Source organism: Salvia hispanica, chromosome 4 (assembly GCF_029641045.1).
Source record: "Salvia hispanica isolate PSC_SH4W2 chromosome 4, Shi_PSC_v1, whole genome shotgun sequence".
In the NCBI taxonomy this organism is placed as follows: Eukaryota; Viridiplantae; Streptophyta; class Magnoliopsida; order Lamiales; family Lamiaceae; genus Salvia; species Salvia hispanica.
In genome coordinates, this window is record NC_142695.1 from 1,967,271 (window position 1) to 1,989,641 (window position 22,371).

A 22,371-nucleotide genomic window follows, 5' to 3' on the forward strand; every position below is an offset into this window, starting at 1 on the left:
CAAAATTCATAATTTTAATTTTTTGGGTATAAAAATCTCACTACGATCTTTTTGGGAAAGGTCATACCATCAAAAGAAGTCTTTGCCCATTATTATCATTTATATTAGTTAATAATACTGATTTAATTTCGTCAACGTTATAAGAAAATAGCATATAAATCGAAGCGTGTAATGGTTACGTATACATAAATAATTTGTAACAATTGTGATTAAAGGAAATATTTATGATAATCCCATAAAATTAATATCTCATTCAATTTGATTTAATTTTTTCTTTGAAAACAATAACACGTACGTATCCTAATGAAACTTTCCAAATCTTGCTTGAAATTAATTACAATGATCAGTAATTGGGAGAAAATTATAATACTAAGAAATTGTAAGATACTACATACTATGATTAAGTAAGAGTATTCATTAATATAAGAGTACACTCCCATGGAGAATCATAAATGTAGTACTATATTTTTAATTAGCAAATTAAATTAAATTTACTTGATGTACCATTCTCATAGAAAATAATTGTTCAAAACTAAAGACTGACGAGCAGAGTTGTCAAATGAGTCAGACCGGTCCAGCCCGGTCTCATATTTGACAACATTAGCTTTTTTTATTGTGAAATGTCGATATCGGTAATATTTGACAACTATTTTCAGATCCAATATTAGTTTTGATTTCATAATATGAGCCTAACTTATGATCCCATTCTCATTCCTTTATTTATTTCATTTAACTGAGGAAGCATGCTTATGTAATGTACCTCTAACTTGACTACTATTAAACAAAATTTATCATATGGATTTTTTAGCATAAGAATCTCACAATGATCTTGTTGAAAAGGTCTTAGCATCACAAGTCACAACATCATTTATATTAATAAAATCAATTTAATTTTGTCAACGTGATTAAAAAAATAGTATAAATCATAGCGTATAATAATATGCAAACATTATTTTGTGACCACCATACGATGAAAGAAAATATTTATGGTCATCCCATGAAAATTCATATCAATATAAATTTAATTAATTAAATAATTTATCGATATTTATTCTTTTAAAACAACTAATAACATATGTTCTAATGAATGTTTTCAAATTTAGTTTGAAATCTAGTAATTTGGAGAGGATTATAATACAAAGAAATGGAAGAGATATATACTAGTTATAATTAAGTGGGAGTACACACTAATCTATGAGTAGATTCCCACTATTTTATACTAATACAAGTTTAATCTTTCAATGGTCAGCAAAATTTAATTTACGTGATTGACCAATTTTTTACACAAAATAAATGTATAAAGTCAAACTTTGCATACAACATATGGTATTTAAAAGAGCAGACAATACCATTCTAATACTATCCATTAATTCATAACATAACACTAGTGGTCTCACAACAATTTTCAATTTAAAGAGCACTTTCAAACAAACGACGACACAGTTTATAATCATCAAGAATTTTAAATACGTCATATTAATAATTCTTCATATTTATGTAGCTACTAGATGTACTTTAAAAACAATAAGGACTCATCCACTTTACGAGCATACTCAATAATTATTTTAATATTTTATCCATACGCTAATATATAGAACTATGATTTAGGTAATAACAATATATTAGTACCATATTGTGACCATTAGATTTGGGAGATCATCGTAGTTATTTAATTTCCTAAAGTCTTCAAATATTGTACTTTGGACACCTATATTTTAAAACATATCTTTGAAATTAACATTTTAATACTATAAATTGGGTCATATCTTCCATAGTAAATGATATTAATCGGCAATATATTTTGCATATTCTATTTCCTAACAAACTTCATCTTCATCAATACACTCTCACATTCCGCTATTATATATTCTTATTTTTTAATTTAATTTTTAGTGATGTTTTTTACTATTTTCATCAGATGGCCCTATATTAATTACACTAACTCACTTTATTCATATTTTATTATAAAATTAAAAATTCATATTCTACAAACTTTTGCTACTACTTTATTATATAAAGTTAAATAATTTCTTAAAATCTGAGTCGGTAAAAAGTGAAATATCTATAAGCAGACGGAGGAAAGATGTTGATGACTTGATATTTATTCGTACTACATGGCCACAATTATTTAGTCAATTATGGGGTGTTCGGTTGGCAAGACTAAATCTCATGATTAAATACGTATCATGTTTGGTTCATAAGATTAACCCCTTTAACTTAATTCTAGATGGATAGTCTCATGATAATTAGTCATAGTTTCTCTCTTCCAACTAAAATAATCTCACAACTTAATTCTAGATGGATAGTCTCATGATTATTAGTCATGACAACAGAACGCCACCATAATATACATTGATGTTTTCATATTTAGTAAATTGAAATAAATAAATAAGGTCATCCAGCACAGAAGAAGGCATATGCAATAAATAACCATGATTATTCAATCACTAAAATACCAATAAAATAATAAAGTCAAACAACACCCAAACACCTCTATAAATATAAACAAACACAATCAAAAACCACTACCAAAAATAAAAATAAAAATGCATCCTTCAATTCTCATCATCTTCATCACATTCACAACAATCACCTCCGCCGCATACAAACCGGAGACAATAAGAAGCGACGCCGCCTCTCTCTCTCTCGGCTCGACCGACTACGGCAACATCGTCCACGACATCCCGGCCGGGGTGGCCTACCCTTCCTCGGAGAAGGACGTGGTGGAGCTGATCAGGGCCTCCCACGCGTCGGGGGAGCCCTTCGCGGTGGCGGCCAGGGGGCGGGGCCACTCGGTGAGGGGGCAGGCGATGGCGGGAGGCGGAGTGGTGGTGGACATGACGGCTCTTGGGAGGGGCAAAAAGGGGAGGATTAGGATTGATTTGGAGGGGATGTATGCGGATGTTGGAGGGGAGCAGCTGTGGGTGGATGTGTTGAAGGAGGCGGCCGCGGTGGGAGTGGCGCCCGTGTCGTGGACGGACTACGTGTACTTGAGCGTGGGAGGGACGCTTTCGAACGCGGGGATAGGCGGCCAGGCGTTTGTGCATGGGCCGCAGATTAGTAATGTTGTTGAGCTTGATGTTGTCACTGGTGAGAGTCTTATTCTATCACACTCTTTTTCTTTCTTCTATTTTGTTGTGGTTGTTTATTGCTTGTTGTTTATATATTGAGGGTGAGTTTGGTGTGGTGCTTGTTTTGAGTGAAAATTGGGAGGGTGGTATGTTGTGGTTTTTAAGTCGCCGGCGGCTGATTTGCGTTGCGTTCTGGTCAATTTCGTAGCTTTTTGAGGTCGGATGTGAAAGTGTAATTTTTTTGTTTTTTTCGATTATCAATAAATGTGGCGATGAAACAGCGTCGCATCATTTTGTTGTCGACGTTGTATTTGATTTTGTTGTGTTAGTTTCGATTTTGGGGGAAGATTTAGGAAGTTGTGATTTTATATGTGCGTTCTTGGTTTTGTCCATGGGTTTTGTTGTCGGGTTATATTTGATTTTGCGTATTAGTTTCGGTTTCTGATGAAAAGTTGGAAGTTGTGATTTTGTATTCTGGTTTTAGTAGTTGGGGATTGACGAGAAGTCAATGCAAAGTTGTTTTCTAAATTTGATATTGTAACGCTAACATGTGTTATGTCTAGCCAATTATAATAGCGCAAATTTTTGTTTTAGAAGGTAGATTTATGCAATTTTGATTTGCTAGAATGTGAATGTGTTTATTTTTGTTTTTATGGTAATAAATAGGGTTTAATTGTAGAATAAGAATTTGATATAAAGTGGGATTGATTTCATTGACTTTGATATAAACTAATGACGGGTATAATGGTGATCAGTTATATAACTGACGAAATTTGCATTTATATGGTTAGGGAAAGGAGAATTCATGACATGCTCAAGGACAAGAAATCCGGAATTATTTTTTGGAGTTTTAGGTGGTCTTGGACAGTTTGGTATTATTACTCGAGCAAGAATTGTCTTGGACAAAGCTCCCACAAGAGTAAGTCTTTCTTTACTTAATTAATTATTTACGTTTCTCAAAATGAATATAAACACAAACTTAATTAGAGAGTATACTTGTTTGACTAGCTAATTATGTGTGTAATTATGAGAAATGTTAGTGTAATAGTGAGCATAATCTGGCCTTGAATATCGCTCGTTTAATATAGATTGATCATTAATTATACAAATTATAAAAAGGAATAAATTGAGCTTTAATTGTTTATGTACATCAATATTCAAATGTGTTATAGTTTCTAACTACCATTAGCTAGGATTTAGGCTTATACAAAGATAATAGAGTCATTTAAAACAAGTCTATTCATAAATAAAAGAATATAGTCTACTCTTAAAACACAAGGAAAAATTGACTATGAATTGTCTTCGTATAAAAATCAGGTATCCCCATGGTTTGTATATTAGTGACTCATACATATAAATACTATATTTGTCACATATTATAAATAAGAGAAAATATTTAACATTATTTGGGCCGGCCCAAGATGATTGGTTGACTTAGATAAACAATCTAGCCAATCACAAATTCCAAATTTTTGTGGCCGGCCCTCACTTTAATCCGAGGTTGTCCTCAATCAAGCCTACACAATTATTATATTAACCAATTTTTTTAAGGGACATAATTTAATACAAGTAACGAAGAAACATATGTTTCCATTTTAGGAAATACTATATTAGTTGGAGTGAAATGTATCAAAAGACAAAAAAAGTCAATGGGAAGAGGGGAGTATTTATTTTGTTGAAAAGTTTTATACATATTTATTTTTTAATGTTTGTGTCTAATCCGAATTTAATTTGTGATGAATAGGTGAAATGGGCGAAGTTGCTTTATAGCGATTTCACAACATTTACAAGAGACCAAGAACATCTTATTTCAAACAACGCGTCAAACTACGTGGAAGGATTTATCATTACAAATGAGAATGCGGCAAGTGACTGGACATTGTCCTCTCCTTCCCGCAAAGCCGAGGTGGCTGCTTTGCTAAAGAAGCAAGGGGTCCTTTACTTTATTGAACTCGTCAAGTATTACGATAATAACACTGCTGCAACCATTGATCAGGTATAGTACTCCCACCATCCATCTATCCATTATATGTAAGAAAACTGAGTGGAAAAAATAATCTGTCTTATATTACTAAAAAAATAAAAAGTGAAATTAGACATTTTATTTTAACATATATTTCTAGCAAAATGAGATACGTGGACGTTGAAAGTACAATAGTAGTATATATTAGTATTAAGTTAGATATGTATACTAATTTTAAAGTTGATCTTGCTTAGGAATTTGACACATTATTGAAGGAGTTGAAGTATATGAGTGGTTACAACGTAACAACAGATGCTTCATTTGTTGAGTTCATTAATAGATTGGGGGACTTAGACAACGGGACACCACCTCTACCATCTCACCCATGGATCAATCTCTTCATACCCAAATCTTCGATAGTCGAATTCAACGCCGGAGTATTAGCCGGCATGCTCCCCAAGCTCAACGACCCGAAGCTCAATGAGACGTTCGGCATCTTCATCTTCTACCCGTTCAATAGAAACAAGTAAGCCTATATAATTTTTTTTCCCTTAACGAGGGTTATAATTATAATTTCTCAATGTAAATTTTTTTCAACCCAAAATGATTAATTGTTTTATGATTAATTCGACTTGGACAACACTTCCATAATTGTTTTATGATTAATTCGCGTGCAGATGGGACGACAGAATGACGGCGGTGGTGCCGGACGAGGAAGTATTCTACACTCTTGCGGCGCTGCACACAACGCCGCAAGATGGCTACAAATCCATTGATGAGTTCAACAATGAGATTTTGGAGTTTTGCAAAAGCAAAGGGCTAAAGGTGAAGCAATATCTTCCTAATATAAAGTCCAAGAAAGAATGGATGGACCATTTTGGGACGAAATGGGAAACAGTTGAGAAGAGGAAAGCCATGTTTGATCCCAAGAACATACTGTCTCCTGGCCAAAGGATTTTCAATTGACCATTTTTTTTCTTTTCGGAGTTGTATGCATCTCTCTATCTTTTGTCGGAGAGATGTATATATGACCGTTTAGATCTTCTCGAAAAGATAGAAATAATTGGTTGTTGCTAAAGCAACATCTTAGTATGGTGACAGCACCAGAAATTCAAATATGCTGATGCTGCAATAATTATTAATAATAATATTAAATATTCAATTTTAATATTATTATTCTACTTTAAGTACTCTAGTTCGTTTCGTTTATATTATTCTGTGTATGGACTCAATAAAAAATCTAATAAAATTAAACGAAAACAAAAAGGGTTAATTGAGAAATAAGGGGAAGTAGAAGGGTCAGATTGATATTTTGAGAAATTAATATCGTTAAATCTTGTAAAACCTCAAAACCTCATCACAGCCATCCAATTTCTTCTTATCCCCCTCCTTCACACACCTCTTCTCCGGAGCCACTCTATCTCTATCTGTCCAACCACAAAGACATACTATCTAATTGTATTAAATTCAAAAATATGTATAATCATAGTTTATTTCAATATTTGTTTAAAATAACATATGCATGTTAAAAAAATTGTGAGTAGGAAAAAAGGAACTGCAGATAGAAACGAGTTCATTGGCATCGAAATAAAAATCATAACTATGAATATAAACATAATTTTTTTATTAGTATAAAATGCTTAAATGGTGAAACCCCATAAACATAATACTACATCCATAAACGGATATCGTGTAAGATTCTAGAAATTCCTCCTCCTTTTTCTTTTTTGTAAAGGAAGGTTATAATGAAATGTCCATTGATAATGTCATGGAAACTTAGTGATATTATTGTTTAAAATAAAAAGGACAAAGATTTAAGGAATTTCTGGAACAATTTTCGTGATCACATGGGTTTCTATTGGATTCCACCACCACTTGTGATGGAGAATGGTTTGTCATGTAGTCATACTTTGATTTTCGTGGTCACATGGGTTTCTATTGGATTCCACCACCACTGTTGAGTGGAAAATGACTTGTCATGCAGACAAACTTCCATTTGCATTGATTCGTTTGTAGCGTTGTCTCAATGACTCCGTACTTCTTGGTTGGCCCATTGTTGGATTTTCTTTTCTTGTTTGCTCATACAGATCAGTAACATTTTGCCACAGATGGAAACTAGTTTGGTTGGTGCCAACAATTGCATTGTTGCTGAAGAAACACCAAGCAGACATTAATGCCATGTTTTCTTGCTCACTCCAACCACGTGGAGTGTTTGAAGCACTCGTGTTGCTTTTTTCTTTGTCTTTGCTTGACGGTTGGTTTTGAACTTGACTTTGAAATTGACTAGAATTCGGAAAATCATCAAAGCTAGGGAAATAATCTTGGGAAGGATCGAAATTTTGAAAAGGATTGATGTTTTGGGAAGGATCAAAATTTAGGGAACCGGAGAATATCTCATCATCATCCATAGTTAACAACAAAGGAAAAACAAAAATATGAAATTGTATCAAACAAGGAGGATTATAGGAGAAAAGATGTTTTTTTGTTATGCAAAACTATAGCAAATGTAGTCTCTATTTATAGAGGAAGAAAAATTATGAATTTTGATATAATTGTTATAATTTTTAATATAATATATTAAATATATATAAATTTTAAAAAATATATCAACCAATGAGATTGTGCCATTTGGCACAATTTCATTGGATGAAGACCAGGCGGTTGGTGGTTGGGGTGAAGGAGGCCACGGTCTTGGAGAGAGAGAGGCCGCTGCATCAATTTTTTTTTATTTAAATTGCAAATGAGGTGGCGGTCGACCGTTTCAACCGATTAACATGGTCTTAGGGTGTTCACAATGGTGGCCCCCTTGGGCATCCGAAGTCACCAAAACTTGGGCATGCCTAAAAAATTTGGCCCTTTCCAAAAAAACTTGGTCACCACAATGGTGGAAGCCCAGGCCCCAAATTAAAATGATTTTTTTACATTTTTTATTATATTTTAATTTAATTAGAATAAAAATTATTGGACTATAATAAATAAAAAAAATCTAAATTAATTTTAAAAAAATTGACAATTACAAGTAAATATATTTATTGAAAATTTAAATTTTAATTATTTTCATAATTAGGGTGTGAATTGAAATTACAGTTCTTAATTTAAAAGTTGACCAATTTAATATGGATTTAGTTTTAGAGATAATTAGTTTCCTAAATTAATGCTAAATTAATGAGTACAATTTTTTTTTCTCTCTCTCCATAAAACCGGCGTCTTCCTCTCTCCATATTTCTCTCTCTCCACTTTATCTTCTCCAAAATTCATCTCCATAAAATTAGCAAAAACCCAAAAAATTAAAAAAAAATCAAAAAAAATAAATTAAGTTTTGTCGCCTCTCTTTAAAAAATCGTCTCAATTTTATGGCAAAATTACTTAGAACCAACCCGGTTTGATGTAAAATGATAATTTGCTGTTTAAGATATAGCTTTCCTAAGTCCTTTATGAAGCAAATATGTTTTTTCCAATCCTCCTTGGATTTGTAGCGAGGAAGTTATCGAGGTAGACCTGCCCAAGGTTTACCGAATCGGTGGTTAAAACTGAAACCGTAACTGTCGTTTACGGTTTCGAACCGAAACCGTGAGAGTTTATCCGAATCGAAACCGTCGATTTTTGAACCGTGGTTCGGTTCAGGTTCAAAAATTTTCGAACTGAAATCGTGCTGGAACCACCGGTTCCGAGCGGTTCCAAATCGAAACCGCGAAAATCCGTGAGATCAAGCCGGAACTGCAAAAAACCGGTGGTTCAGAACCGTGAAAACCCGTAAAAAACCGTCGGTTCGAAACCGAAATCTAAACTAGCAATTTTGGAACTGAAATCGTAACCGCGAAACACCCTCGCGGTTCGGTTCCGATTCAACAATTTTCAAAACCGGAACCGACGGTTCCGAACCGTAACCGCCGGTTCCTGAACCGTGGGCACCTCTACACCGAGGTGGAAATAGTACTAAACTTGGCATATTCGAATTTAATGGAGTTACTAGGCTATCATTGTAGAGTTTAATGGAACTTTTCACCCCGCATAACCCCGCCAGTCAAAAGAACAACAAGGGGCTTCTACCATATTGTTCTTTTCACTTATTTTTATCGGTAAAAAATCATGCACTCGCATATGGGCCTGCGGTGGAGTCCGTTGAGCTTTGATCCGATCTGGATTCACCATTGATTGGAAATATGTTCTCAACTATGTAAATGTTGTACCTGGCTTAGTTTTATTTAAGTAATTGAGTTATTTATATTTTTTTTAGATTTGAAGGTCATCTATATCTAATAACTTTGTTAACATTTGAGAACGAAAAAAATTTACTACTATTACTCTATCCGTCGCATAGTAGATGTCACACTCGAGAGATGGTACGAGATTTTAGGAGATGTTATTTTGTGTGTTAAGTGGTGAGAGAAAATATAATTTTATAATTGATGTGAGAAGGAACTTTTTCCAAAAGATGAAATGTGACATTTTTGTGGAACAAACTAAAAAAGAAAATGTGGCATCTACTATGCGACGGAGGGAGTACTATTTAAAGTGGAAAAATGAATAAAATAATAAAGTGATGTTTTATATTTTCAAATTGACTTACCTGGTAAACAACTAATTGGTCAAGTAATCAATAATTAAAGTACATTTCGTTGTCTAGAATCTTTGAATTGAATAATATTGATCTTATAGAAATATGAAGGTTTCTCGCAAAATTGTGTGTACATCAGCAAAGATTTCGTTGTTTAAATGTAGATTGTGATTGTATGTCAACCAAATCCAAAATCAAATTTCTAAACAAAATTTTGTCTATAGACAATCGTGGTCCCATACATACACATCTATCAACCTTCAATATTTTGTCTAAACTAATTAGTAGTGTACCCACACGATACTATAACAAACTAGTATATTACATTTATTATTATTATTTTTTTGTTTTATTCAAATAATTAGCATTTAAGGTACGTATATAATTAATATAAATGGATAAAAGTATTGATAGTCATGGAACATGAGATTCAACAGATTTAGTGAAAGTGATTGGAATGGAAAATAGAAAGAGTCGATAGTTTCAAGAATTGGTTTTTTTCTAAAAGAAGGATTAGTTTTCAATTAAATCACTGTTTGCAAGATATTGCAATAATAAGTCGAATATTTTAAAGATTGTGATTTTACTATATTGAAGGATCAAATATGCATTATAAATTAAGTAGTACAGTAGCAGTATATTTGAAAGATTGTGATTTTACTAATTTGAAGGATTAAACATGCATTATATATTAACTAGTACTAGTATATATTTTAAAGATTGTGATTTTACTAAATTTTAATAAGTCATAGCAATAAATACAATCCCTTAAAACATTTTAGCCAGAGAGATTTATTACTACAAAATTACAAATCAATGTTTGCTAGGAAAATGACAACATTTCATATTGATTTTGACATCACATAAGAAGAAATTAAAACGTGCGTTCATATCTCCTTGACATCTAGTACACCCAAGATTTGCATCTTCCTCTTTAAGAAATTTGAACTTGTCCATTCACAACAACCAGATCAATACAGATCTAGTTAATTATTACATGTTGGAAATCATACTAATTATTAAGAAAAAAATAGTAACTCCAAAAGTAAGACTTTTATTGATTGAGGATGAAGTATTGAGTATGAATCCGACTTAGACTCCCCTAACCTAATTTCTCATCGCGATCCTTCATATTTTTAAAAATTTGTGCTGCTGAAAAGCAAGACTTTTATTGATTGAGTATGATTCTGACTAGTACTCCCCTAACTTTTCACATTACATCTCTTCATATATTTTTTAAAATTCGAGTTGCTAATAAGTAAGACTTTCATTGACTGGGATGAAGTATTATAAATAAATGGGAAATTAATCTATTTGATTAATGGGTAAATTGTCAGGAAAACAAATATGGAGTTTGGTCAAATTTAGGTTCTTCCCTCAACTTTAAAAATCAATTTGAATATTCATGAAGTGGATTTGTTCTCAGTTATCCTGCGGCGAAATCTTCTAGTGAAATTGTATATGACATGGAAGCTGATAAGTCATGTGGAGGTCATTTTCGACGAGTTCAACGATGTTGTCTATTTATAAAGAAAATGATGTCATTTGGTTATAAAACATCAATAATATATTACATGAATTAGAATTTGACCAAATTTTATACATAAATTTTCCTTACAATTTGTATTTGATTAATTAATTATAATAGTAAAAGGAAGTTTAAATGAACCAATGGTGTCCCATGAAAATGACAATATATAGCAATGGATTGAATGTGACTACACCAAAATCTCCAAAGAAGTTGCAAAGATTCAAGGGATCATTCTCATTGGGAATTACTATTATTATTGTCTTTTTATAATAGCATATCTATTTTGATGGTACGAATAAGATATGCTCTTGTAATGTGTCAAAATATGCGTGCTTATTAAATATTAATATTCTTATAATTTTTGAATTAAATGTGTACCACGTGAGCAATTAATTACAGCTATACAAATGAAATTGTGACAAAATAGAAATGTGTTGGTGGGGACAGAAGTTTTCAATTAGGTTAAATATCGAATTAAATACTCCATCCGTTCCTAAAGAATATGCAATATAGAATCGGCACGAGTTTTAATATAAAATTAGTAAAGTAAGAAAGAGACAGAAAGAAAAGAAATTAAAATATTATTAATGGAGAATAAGTCTCACTTCATTAGAGATAAAAAACTTTTTAAAATTAAAAAGTCCATATTCTTACGAGATAGACTAAAAAAGAAATAGTGTATATATATTTTTGAGGGGCGGAGGGATAGACTAAAAAAGAAATAGTGTATATATATTTTTGAGGGGCGGAGGGAGTAATAATTATTTGCTTTTAAATTCATGAAATTTTACATTATTTTGAAATGTTAAACATCAAGTTTATGTTTTCTCGTCTTCATTCGATATTTTCATTCTGTAATGATTTGGATAGAGAATTTGATTTTATTATTTTTACTGCTAATTTTTATTCATAATTACTGCATTATTATATTTTGAGTTTGAGCATTTCGTAATACAAATGTTATAGGCCCCATCAAAAGTCAAATATTTTCAGTGATGAATATCATTTCTTTATAATAACATTGAAAAGGGATTTTTTGCTTATATTAAGAGATTCTAAACTCAGCCAATTAATACATTTATATTTCTATTACCATGATTTCATTTCCAAAATATGATAGTAACTTTTATTAAATTTGAAATTCAGTATGAGAGTAACAAGAATCCTAAATTTATTTTACTTACGTTACGTGGGCCAATGTTGGGCTGACTAGATGAAGCCCAATAAAATCTAATATACGATCCACAAGGAATCGTCATTGACATAAAGTTTACAACTAATTATGGTTTATAATTCATCACTAGAGTTTTATTTCATAATTAAAATTTACTGATCCATCAATTCATAATTATAACTAATTAAATTGAACTAAAAATCAGTCAATTTAATACACAACTAAACAAAAACCAAAAATGAAAAAAAAGTTGGCAATCAAGTGCAACTTTGTGCCGAAATATTCACGTAATTTAGTTATTAAGTCATGTCGACTCAAAATGTTGATCAATTAGAGCATCATCGGAGGCTAGCGGATAGGCTAGCCGATCGCGGGCGCTAGCCGATCCGCTGGCCGATCCGCTAGCCACCATTGCGGCAATTTAGGCTAGCCGATGGGCGAGCTCGACCAGATTCGCGGGCGCTAGCCGATCCGCTGGTCAATGCGCTAACCGCCATAGCAGGCTCAATTTCGGCTAGCCGATTGCATTTTTTAATGTATTTTTTTATGAATTTTTTTTTATGTAATATTTTTAGGATGTACATTTTTTTAATTTATATAAAATTATTGCATTTTCCTGTATCTGTGTCGTAAATTTAATTCCGTATTTTGCGTGATTGTAATTTATTTATTTTTTATAATTTTGTTGGCCTATGGCTAGGCTATTGCTTGTCCAGATGATGTAGCAGGAAGGGTTTTTTGTCCTGATGATGTGATAAAATGAGTTTTTGGCTGGACTATGGCTGGCATATAGCTGGCCTAAAGCCATTGGAGATGATCTTACAAAATTAGGTTAAACCAATAATATAATACTCCATCCGTCCCACTTTAGGAGTCCCGGTTGAGTCGGGCACATGTTTTAAGAAAAAAGTTTAGTGTGTAATAAATAAATGTTTTAGTGGATGTTGGGACCCACTTTTAGTTGAGTGTCCAATAAATAAATGTTTTAGTGGATGTTGGGACCAACTTTTAGCACTTTTTTATTAGTTGTAGTGGATGTTGGCACCCACTTTTAACACTTTGTAGGCATTTTTTATTAATTTATCTCAACCGGGAATCCTAAAGCGAGACGCCCAAAATTAATCAACCGGGACTCCTAAAGCGGGACGGAGGGAGTAATTTACAAAAAATAAAGTCAAACAACTTACCCTAACACCTCATTTCCACACCTCTATAAATATAAACAAACCAAACCCAACAAGGCAACAAATACAATTAAAAACCAATACAAAAAAGAAAAAAAAAATGCATCCTTCAACACTCTCAATTCTCCTCATAATTTCCATCTCATTCACAATAATCACCTCTGCCGCCGCATCCAAACCGGAGATAATAAAAACCGACGCCGCCTCCCTCTCTCTCGGCTCGACCGACTACGGCAACATCGTCCACCACATCCCTCTCGGAGTGGCCTACCCTTCCTCGGAGAAGGACGTGGTGGAGCTGATCAGGGCTTCCCACGCGTCGAGGGAGCCCTTCACGGTGGCGGCCAGGGGGCGGGGCCACTCGGTGAGGGGGCAGGCGATGGCGGGGGGCGGGGTGGTGGTGGACATGACTTCGCTGGGGAAAGGGAAAGGGAAAGAGAGGATTAGGATCGATTTGGAGGGGATGTATGCGGATGTTGGAGGGGAGCAGCTGTGGGTGGATGTGTTGAAGGAGGCGACCGCGGTGGGAGTGGCGCCCGTGTCGTGGACGGATTACGTGTATCTGAGTGTTGGAGGGACGCTTTCGAACGCGGGGATAAGCGGCCAGGCTTTTATGCATGGGCCGCAAATTAGCAATGTTGTTGAACTTGATGTTGTTACTGGTGAGTCTGAGTCCTAGGTCGAATGTGAAAGCGTGACTTTTTTATTTTTTGCAATTATCGATAAATGTGGCGATGAAACGGTGTTGTTTTGGATGAATCGTGTCGTTTTGTTCGACGCAGCGTCGCTGTGTTTAATTCTGTTGAGTCAGTTTCGATTTTTGGGAGAAATTTTAGAAAGTTGTGATTTTATATATGCATTTTAGTTTTGTCCAGAGATTTTGTTGTCGGGTTATATTTGATTTTGCGTATAAGTTTCGGTTTCTGATGAAAAGTTGAAAGTTGTGATTTTATATACTAGTTTTAATTTGTTTTCGAAATATATGTTATGTCTAGCTAATTATAATTGCGGAATTATTATTTTTTTTTTTAAGATAGGAATGTGAATGTGTTTATTTTCTATTTTATGATAATAGGGTTTAATTAATATAAAGTGGGTATTTAGGTGATTGATTTCATTGACTTTGACAGAATAATAATTGACGAAATTTGCATTTATATGATTAGGGAAAGGAGAATTCATGACATGCTCAAGGACAAGAAATCCGGAACTATTTTTTGGAGTGTTAGGTGGTCTTGGACAGTTTGGTATTATTACTCGAGCAAGAATTGTCTTGGACAAAGCTCCCACAAGAGTAAGTCTTTCTTTCCTTAATTAATTATTTACGTTTCTCAAAATGAATATAAATACTAACTTAATTAGAGAGTATACTTGTTTGACTAGCTAATTATGTGTGTAATTATGAGAAATATTAGAGTAATAGTGAGCATAATCTGGTCTTGAATATCGCTCGTTTAATATAGATTGATCATTAAATTAGATTGAGGTTATTTCTTTTGTTTCGTACATTAGTTTGATTTGATGACCTTATAAATAATTATTGACATCATTAATTATACAAATTATAAAAAGGAACAAATTGAGCTTTGATTAATTGTTATGTAATTTGTAAAATTTATAGCTCCGAATAAGACTAACATGCCATGAACCTGATGCTCATGTTCACATAAGATAGTTATATTTCTTTGTAGATTATACATTTATATACGTCAATTTTCAAATGTGTTAGTTTCTAACCACCATTAAGCTTATACAAAGATATTAGAGCCGTTCAAAACAAGTCTATTTAAAAATAAAAGAAGATGGTCTACTCTTAAAACACCAGGAAAAATTGACTATGAATTGTCTTCGTATAAAAGAAGATGGTCTACTCTTAAAACACCAGGCAAAGAGCTTAGACATTATTGTATGAGGTGCCGAGTTCGAGCCCTCTTGACATCAGTTGTAATTTCCTCCTTCATATAGGAGTTTATTTAAAATTAAAAAAAAGGCCAATTTTTTAAGGGACACTTACAAGAATGGTAAATTAAATGAAGAAACTTATGTTTCTATTTTAGGAAATATATTCGTTGAAGTGCAATGTATCAAAAGAAAAAAAAAAGTGAATGGGAGGAGGGGAGTATTTATTTTGTTGAAACGTTTTATAGTACTACATACTTAATTTTTAATGTTTCTGTCTAATCTTTGAATATGATTTGTGATGAATAGGTGAAATGGGCGAAGTTGCTTTATAGCGATTTCACAACATTTACAAGAGACCAAGAACATCTGATTTCAAACAACGCGTCAAACTACGTGGAAGGATTTATCGTTATAAATGAGAATGCGGCAAGTGACTGGACATCGTCCTCTCCTTCCCGCAAAGCCGAGGTGGCTGCTTTGCTAAAGAAGCAAGGGGTCCTTTACTACATTGAACTCGTCAAGTATTACGATAATAACACTGCTGCAATCATTGATCAGGTATAGAGTACCCCCACCATCTATCCATCAATTATATGTAAGAAAACAGAGTGGAAAAAGATAGTGTAATATGTGTCTCATTTTACTAAAAGTAAAAAGTGAAATGAGACATTTTATTGTAAAATATTTTTCTAGCAAAATGAGATATCTTTTACGGTGGACGATGAAAGTACAATAGTACTATATGTTATTAAGTTAGATATGTATACTAATTTTAAAGTTGACCTTGCTTAGGAATTTGATACATTATTGAAGGAGTTGAAGTATATGAGTGGTTACAACGCAACAACAGATGCTTCATTTGTTGAGTTCATTGATGGATCGGGGGACATAGACAATGGGACGCCACCACTGCCATCTCACCCATGGCTCAATCTCTTCATACCCAAATCTTCGATAGTCGAATTCAATGCCGGAGTTTTAGCTGGCATGCTCCCCAAGCTCAATGATACGTCCGGCATCTTCATCTTCTATCCGTTCAACAGAAACAAGTAAGCCTATATATGTGTGTGTACCACTGATGGACGAGAGCTATTTTTTTTTACCTTAATGAGAATTATAACTATAATTTCTCAACGTAAATTTTTTTAACCCAAAATGACGTCTTTAATAAAAAGTCTTCATATTGCCAACCTACGGTATGAAGACTTTTTATTGAAGACGTCATTTTGCAAGATCATTACTAGAGTCCGAATTAGGGTTTCCCGTGAAAAAATACTTCAACTTGACAACATTCTCATAATTGTTTTATGATTAATTCGCGCGCAGATGGGACGACAGAATGACAGCGGTGGTGCCGGACGAGGAAGTATTCTACACTCTGGCGGCGCTGCACACAACGCCGCAAGATGGCTATAAATCCATGGATGAGTTCAACAATGAGATTTTGGAGTTTTGCAAAAGCAAAGGGCTAAAGGTGAAGCAATATCTTCCAAATATAAAGTCCAAGAAAGAATGGATGGACCATTTTGGGACGAAATGGGAAATAGTTGAGAAGAGGAAAGCCATGTTTGATCCCAAGAACATACTGTCTCCTGGCCAAAGGATTTTCAATTGATCAACTTTTTTCTATTTGGAGTTGTATGCATCTCTCTATCTTTTGCTGGAGAGATTTATATATGATGGTTTAGATGTTCCCGAAAAATTAGAAATAATTGGTTGTTGCTAAAGCAACCTCTTAGAATGGTGACGGAATCAGAAATTCAAATATGTTGATGCTTAAATAAAATATTAATAATAAAAGCAACCTCTTAGAATGGTGACGGAATCAGAAATTCAAATATGCTGATGCTGAAATAAAATATTAATAATAATATTAAATATTCGATTTTAATATTTTTTTCGTTTCGTTTGTATTCCCTCCGTCCCACAAAAGATGTCACACTTTCCTTTTTAATTTGTCCCACAAAAGATGTCACATTTTCCTTTTTGGAAAAAGTTATCGCTCACATGAATATAAAAATTATATTTTCTCTCACCATTTAACCCATAAAACAAAACCTCCTAAAATCTCGTGCCGTCCGACAAGTGTGACATCTTTTCTGAGACCGAGGGAGTATTATTATGTGGAAAACCAAAAATTTGAAGGGTTAACCGAAAAGGGTTAATTGAGAAATAAGGGGAAGTAGAAGGGTCAGATTGATATTTTGAGAAATTAATATCGTTAAATCTTGTAAAACCTCAAAACCTCATCGCCATGGCGATTTCATCACTGCCATCCAATTTCTTCTTATCCCCTTCTTCAAACACCTCTTCTCCACAGTCTCTCTTCTTTCTTTTGTATCGCGCAAATCCCCTCTCTTCAAGTAGAGCTCAAAAACTCAAAATTTCTTGCTGTCAGCAGACTGTTCAATTCGACAACGAACCCAATCTGCTGAAGAACAAAAAGAGGAAACCGAGGCCAAGTTTTCTCGAGCAAGTTCACGACAAATGGTCCCAAAAGTTTCCTTCTTTACGGGAAAATTTCCCGTGGCAAGAGCAAGAAATCGGCGATACGAATTTAGAAGAAGTTCAAGAATTTTCATCCGATGATTCTTCAGTGAAAGAACCTAAGAGGAGCAGTCGCGCGAGCGAGCCGGTTCGTGCTCGTGTAGAAATTAAGTCGAATTCAGCTCCTTGGGCTCATGGAAGTGGAAATCGGAAAGTTTTTATCTCGGATAGTTCGAGGAATTTTGCAGAAAATGTTGGAAAAGGGACTAATTTGGTGAGGGATGAGATGATAGATGATGAGAGTGAAAGGAAATTCCGCGAATTGGATGAAGCCCCAATTGGATTACCTCCAAAATTTGAGAATTTGGAAGCTCGGAGAGGTGAAAGTGCTAGTGTGATGGAGAACCCGCCAACTGTTTGTGGAAATGCAAATGATATTAAGAGCTCTGCTGGTGGAGGTGATTTAAGCAAATCCCCGTGGAAGAGAAAGAACAGTGTTGAAACTGTGACGAAAGACAGGTTTAGGGATAGGAAAACGGTTTCAGCAGAGAGGTCGATACCCGAGCACGAGCTGAAGAGGCTTAGGAACGTGTCGTTGAGGATGGTGGAGAGGATCAAAGTCGGAGCAGCTGGCGTGACACAAGCATTAGTGAATGAAATCCACGACAAGTGGAAAGACGAGGAGGTCGTCAAGTTGAAGTTCGAAGGGCCTCCTTCGAAGAACATGAAGAGAACGCACGAGTTTCTTGAGGTTTACCCCTTGCTTTTCGTATTGTTTTTCTAATGATAATGTGAATCTGTTGCTATTAGCTTAACAAAAATGTTTGATGAGTTCATTGAAATAGTAGTTTGTTTGATCATGTTTGGAATAGATATGCTAAGTTTCTTCACATAATTTTAGCTGCATTGTGTTGTATGTCAGAGTAGAACTGGAGGTTTGGTGATATGGAGATCGGGGAGTTCGGTAGTGTTGTACAGAGGGCACGCGTACAAGTTTGATTGTGTAAAATCGTATAGCCAGCATGCAGATGCTGAAGAATTAGGATCTTCTGGAGAAGATTCTCATAAAAGCGTTGAATGCGTAAATAGAGCTTCCCAGTCGTCTGGATTGTATAGTTCAGATTATTTTCAGAGTTTATCCGAAGAAGAGCAAATGGATTTAAGCGAGTTGAACCTTCTGTTGGATGAGCTCGGTCCTAGGTTCATGGACTGGACGGGTCGGGAACCAATTCCTGTTGATGCAGACTTGCTTCCGGCCGTTGTTCCTGGGTACAAGACTCCGTACAGACTTCTACCTCATGGGAGTAGGAGAACATTGCGTGATAAAGGAATGACGTTCTTGCGTAGGGCAGCAAGGGCAATGCCCCCACATTTTGCCCTAGGTATATATATAAGACCTATGATCGTGGCATATTAAATCGAACTATCGTTGCTGTTGTTGCTTTTTATTGGTGCTCTGTTTGCTTGTGGATTTAGGGAGGAGCCGACAGCTACAAGGTCTTGCTGCAGCCATGGTGAAGTTGTGGGAAAAGAGTGCTGTCGCGAAAATAGTCATTAAACGTGGCGTTCTCAATACCAACAACGAGAGGATGGCCGAAGAACTCAAGGTCCGGATGCATACTTTATTAGCAATTTTATGGTTCTTTTTTGTTTAGTTAATAATTTGAATCAATTTTGCAGATATTGACGGGAGGAACGCTGCTATCGAGGAACAAAGAGTATATTGTTTTGTACAGGGGTAACGACTTCTTGCCACCGCGTGTTTCAACTGCACTCGTAGAAATGGAGAAGCGCACAGGCTTCCAGCAGGATGAGGAGGAGCTAGCTCGGCAGAGAGCTGCTGCATTAATTGAGTCGAACTCCAAAGCATCCAAGCAGCAATTAGTTGCTGGGACCCTGGCTGAAACCGTGGCAGCAACTTCACGGTGGGGGAACCAACCTAACGACGCAGAAAAGGAGAAGATGTTCAGAGATGCAGCTATTGCTAGACAGGCTGCTTTGGTCGAATCTCTTCAGAGGAAGCTAACTCTTGTACGTAATACGTTATATTTGAATTCCGTTTTTTTTTTTGCAATAGTTACTGAACAAATATCTGCAGGCAAAGGGGAAGATCAGAAACACGGAGAAAACCTTGCAAAAAGTGCTGAAAAATCAAGAACCAGAAGAACTACCCACTGATCTGGAGACCTTAACCGATGAGGAAAGGCAATTGTTTCGTAGGATTGGGTCGAGCATGAAACCTAAATTAGTTCTAGGGAGGCGAGAAGTATTTGGTGGCACTATTGAGAATATGCACTTGCACTGGAGGTATCGCGAGCTGGTAAAGATTTTGGTTGAACGGAAAACCTATGCACAAGTCAGGCACATTGCGATCTCACTGGAGGCCGAGAGTGGTGGAGTGTTGGTGTCTGTAGAAAGAACCCCTAAAGGCTGTGTTATATTAGTGTATCGTGGGAAGAACTACCGGCCGCCCCCTGTCATTAGGCCCCAAAATCTCCTCACGAAGAGGCAAGCCTTTGCTCGTTCCATTGAACTTCAGCGGCGTGAGGTAGTATCTTGAAAAGTATAATTTTTTGATGGCGTATAGAGAGAGTTTATTCACGCGCAATCTATTGAACAATATGCAGGCACTGATACACCACGTTGTAGAACTCGAGGAAAGAATTGAGAAGATGAAGCAGGAACTAGTATGACTTCTTGCTATTTTCTTGGAATACCAGAAGCAAATGCCAGATTTCTCACGAACACCGTGTTGTTTAACGCGTGATTTTGATACTTTTTGGCAATGGACAGGATGATATGAAGAGTGAGCATGGCAATGGAGTGGAGGCCTTGGAATCGAGCGTCTGAAGACAGATGAGGAGAATGTGGCGACGTGAGAGAAGATTTAGCATCATGGTTCTAGCAACTGCCTTTGCGTTGTGGAGTGATTTTTACACGAGATCGATAGAGTCTGGTGGAGGCAAGAGGAGGCGAACGAGACGAGCTCGTGAGGAAAAGGTGACTCGATCGGCAACATCTCCACTGCCTAAACTCCCAAAGATAGTCCCCTCCACATCTTGGTGCAGTGTGTAATTTAGTCTTGTATTTCAAATTCTGAGCATTGTCGTATGTAATTAAAATCTGTTTCACACATTAATATTTAATAGTGTTGTTACATTTTGTGAATGAAGTAACTTATTTAGAAAAAACGATGAATCTTTAGAATAAAACAAAATTCTTTCCATACATACGTCAATTAGGAGAAGCACAAATTTGAAGGAAATTTGATGTTGCTTTCAATAATTGAGTATGAAAATTTTCATATTTTAAAATGTGAAAGTATATATAGACGTAGGCTTATGTTAAAATGACAACCCCTCTTAAAATGACACCGTGACACCGCTTATACAGTAATATTATAAACGCTACACAGCAATATTACAAACACTACACAGCAATCTATAGATTGTTTTATAGTGTGTCGGATATTGCTGGACAAGAAATATTGTTGGATAAAGACCAGCAAATTGCTAACCGTCTTATTCTAGATTTTTTTTTTGGTCACGTGGCAGCTTATTATTCGTCCACGTGTACAAATAATTGGCTATGAATGGTGGTATGGTGTTATTTTAAGGGGTGGTGGCACCCTAACATGCCCGGGTATGAAAATTTCCATATTTTAAAATAGTAGTATGTTAATTTCTACATGGAAAGTTTCCATAGTTTTGGAAATTTTCCATATTTAAAAATAATGAGTGTATTATAAATAAGTAGGGATGTCAATCGGGTCAGCCCAACGGGTTTCAGGCCAACCCTATTCGGGTTGCGGGTCAATCGGGTGCGGGCTAATCGGGCTGTGATTTTTTCGGGTTATAAAAGTTCAACCCTAACCCTAAAAGCTCGGGTTTCGGGCTAGCCCAATGTGCTAATCGGGTTGCTACCGATAAAAATTACTCCCTCCGTCCACGAAAATTCGTCCCGGTTTGACCGGGCACGGGTTTTAAGAAATGTAATGGAAAGTGAGTTGAAAAAGTTAGTGGATTGTGGGTCCTACTTTTATATATTAGTTTTATAATAAAATGTGAGTAGAAATGAGTTAGTGGAATATGGGGTCCACTACTAAAAATGGTAAAAGTGAAATGGGACAAATTTTGGGGGACAGACGGAAATGGAAAACTGGGACAAATTTTCGTGGACGGATGGAGTAACATGTATTCAATCCAATAAATAATTGTGAAAATTAGTTATAATTATAAAATATTTAATTATGATAAATTTGACATATATGCTTAAACCCAAACATAAACATGATCAAATACTAACATTTGAGATTTATGCAAAATAAAACATAAACATCAAGAAATTTTAAAGCATGTTTTAGAAATTTAAATATATTTTTTTAGTGAATTTGAAGTTTCTAATTTATATATCTATTATTATGTTAATAAAAATTTAATATATAATTTATATATTTAATATATAAATTTGAAACTTCTTTTTTTTAGTAATCTATATTAAA

The 22,371-nt window shown here is 34.9% G+C and overlaps 3 protein-coding genes across 3 annotated transcripts; all 3 read left to right on the forward strand.

Annotated features, from left to right (window-relative positions):
* The first annotated feature begins 2,546 nt into the window (after positions 1 to 2,546).
* On the forward strand, positions 2,547 to 6,207 carry LOC125189293 (cytokinin dehydrogenase 2-like). The gene is made up of 5 exons (XM_089056194.1): positions 2,547 to 3,090; positions 3,863 to 3,990; positions 4,816 to 5,067; positions 5,289 to 5,560; positions 5,712 to 6,207. The coding sequence occupies exons 1-5, from the start codon at positions 2,547 to 2,549 to the stop codon at positions 5,998 to 6,000; spliced, it is 1,485 nt and encodes a 494-aa protein (XP_088912320.1). The 3' UTR covers positions 6,001 to 6,207.
* Positions 6,208 to 13,558: 7,351 nt separating this feature from the next.
* On the forward strand, positions 13,559 to 17,025 carry LOC125191846 (cytokinin dehydrogenase 2-like). The gene is made up of 5 exons (XM_089069660.1): positions 13,559 to 14,143; positions 14,648 to 14,775; positions 15,690 to 15,941; positions 16,176 to 16,432; positions 16,710 to 17,025. Exons 1-5 carry the CDS (start codon positions 13,582 to 13,584, stop codon positions 16,996 to 16,998), a joined length of 1,488 nt encoding a protein of 495 aa, XP_088925786.1. The 5' UTR covers positions 13,559 to 13,581; the 3' UTR covers positions 16,999 to 17,025.
* A 597-nt stretch (positions 17,026 to 17,622) lies between these two features.
* On the forward strand, positions 17,623 to 21,038 carry LOC125196189 (CRS1 / YhbY (CRM) domain-containing protein). The gene is made up of 7 exons (XM_048094599.2): positions 17,623 to 18,621; positions 18,793 to 19,252; positions 19,347 to 19,477; positions 19,551 to 19,901; positions 19,969 to 20,418; positions 20,498 to 20,557; positions 20,664 to 21,038. The coding sequence occupies exons 1-7, from the start codon at positions 17,638 to 17,640 to the stop codon at positions 20,718 to 20,720; spliced, it is 2,493 nt and encodes an 830-aa protein (XP_047950556.2). The 5' UTR covers positions 17,623 to 17,637; the 3' UTR covers positions 20,721 to 21,038.
* Positions 21,039 to 22,371: the final 1,333 nt, after the last annotated feature.

What these genes read in the sequence shown, in the direction of transcription:
- LOC125196189 (XM_048094599.2), top strand. Translation starts at nt 17,638, where the DNA reads ATGGCGATTTCATCACTGCCATCCAATTTCTTCTTATCCCCTTCTTCA. An exon ending in GGATGGCCGAAGAACTCAAG is followed by an intron (nt 19,478 to 19,550) that starts GTCCGGATGCAT and finishes TCAATTTTGCAG; the next exon opens with ATATTGACGGGAGGAACGCT. An exon ending in TTCAGAGGAAGCTAACTCTT is followed by an intron (nt 19,902 to 19,968) that starts GTACGTAATACG and finishes AAATATCTGCAG; the next exon opens with GCAAAGGGGAAGATCAGAAA.
- LOC125189293 (XM_089056194.1), top strand. Translation starts at nt 2,547, where the DNA reads ATGCATCCTTCAATTCTCATCATCTTCATCACATTCACAACAATCACC. An exon ending in TGGACAAAGCTCCCACAAGA is followed by an intron (nt 3,991 to 4,815) that starts GTAAGTCTTTCT and finishes TGTGATGAATAG; the next exon opens with GTGAAATGGGCGAAGTTGCT. An exon ending in TACCCGTTCAATAGAAACAA is followed by an intron (nt 5,561 to 5,711) that starts GTAAGCCTATAT and finishes ATTCGCGTGCAG; the next exon opens with ATGGGACGACAGAATGACGG.
- LOC125191846 (XM_089069660.1), top strand. Translation starts at nt 13,582, where the DNA reads ATGCATCCTTCAACACTCTCAATTCTCCTCATAATTTCCATCTCATTC. An exon ending in TGGACAAAGCTCCCACAAGA is followed by an intron (nt 14,776 to 15,689) that starts GTAAGTCTTTCT and finishes TGTGATGAATAG; the next exon opens with GTGAAATGGGCGAAGTTGCT. An exon ending in CTGCTGCAATCATTGATCAG is followed by an intron (nt 15,942 to 16,175) that starts GTATAGAGTACC and finishes GACCTTGCTTAG; the next exon opens with GAATTTGATACATTATTGAA.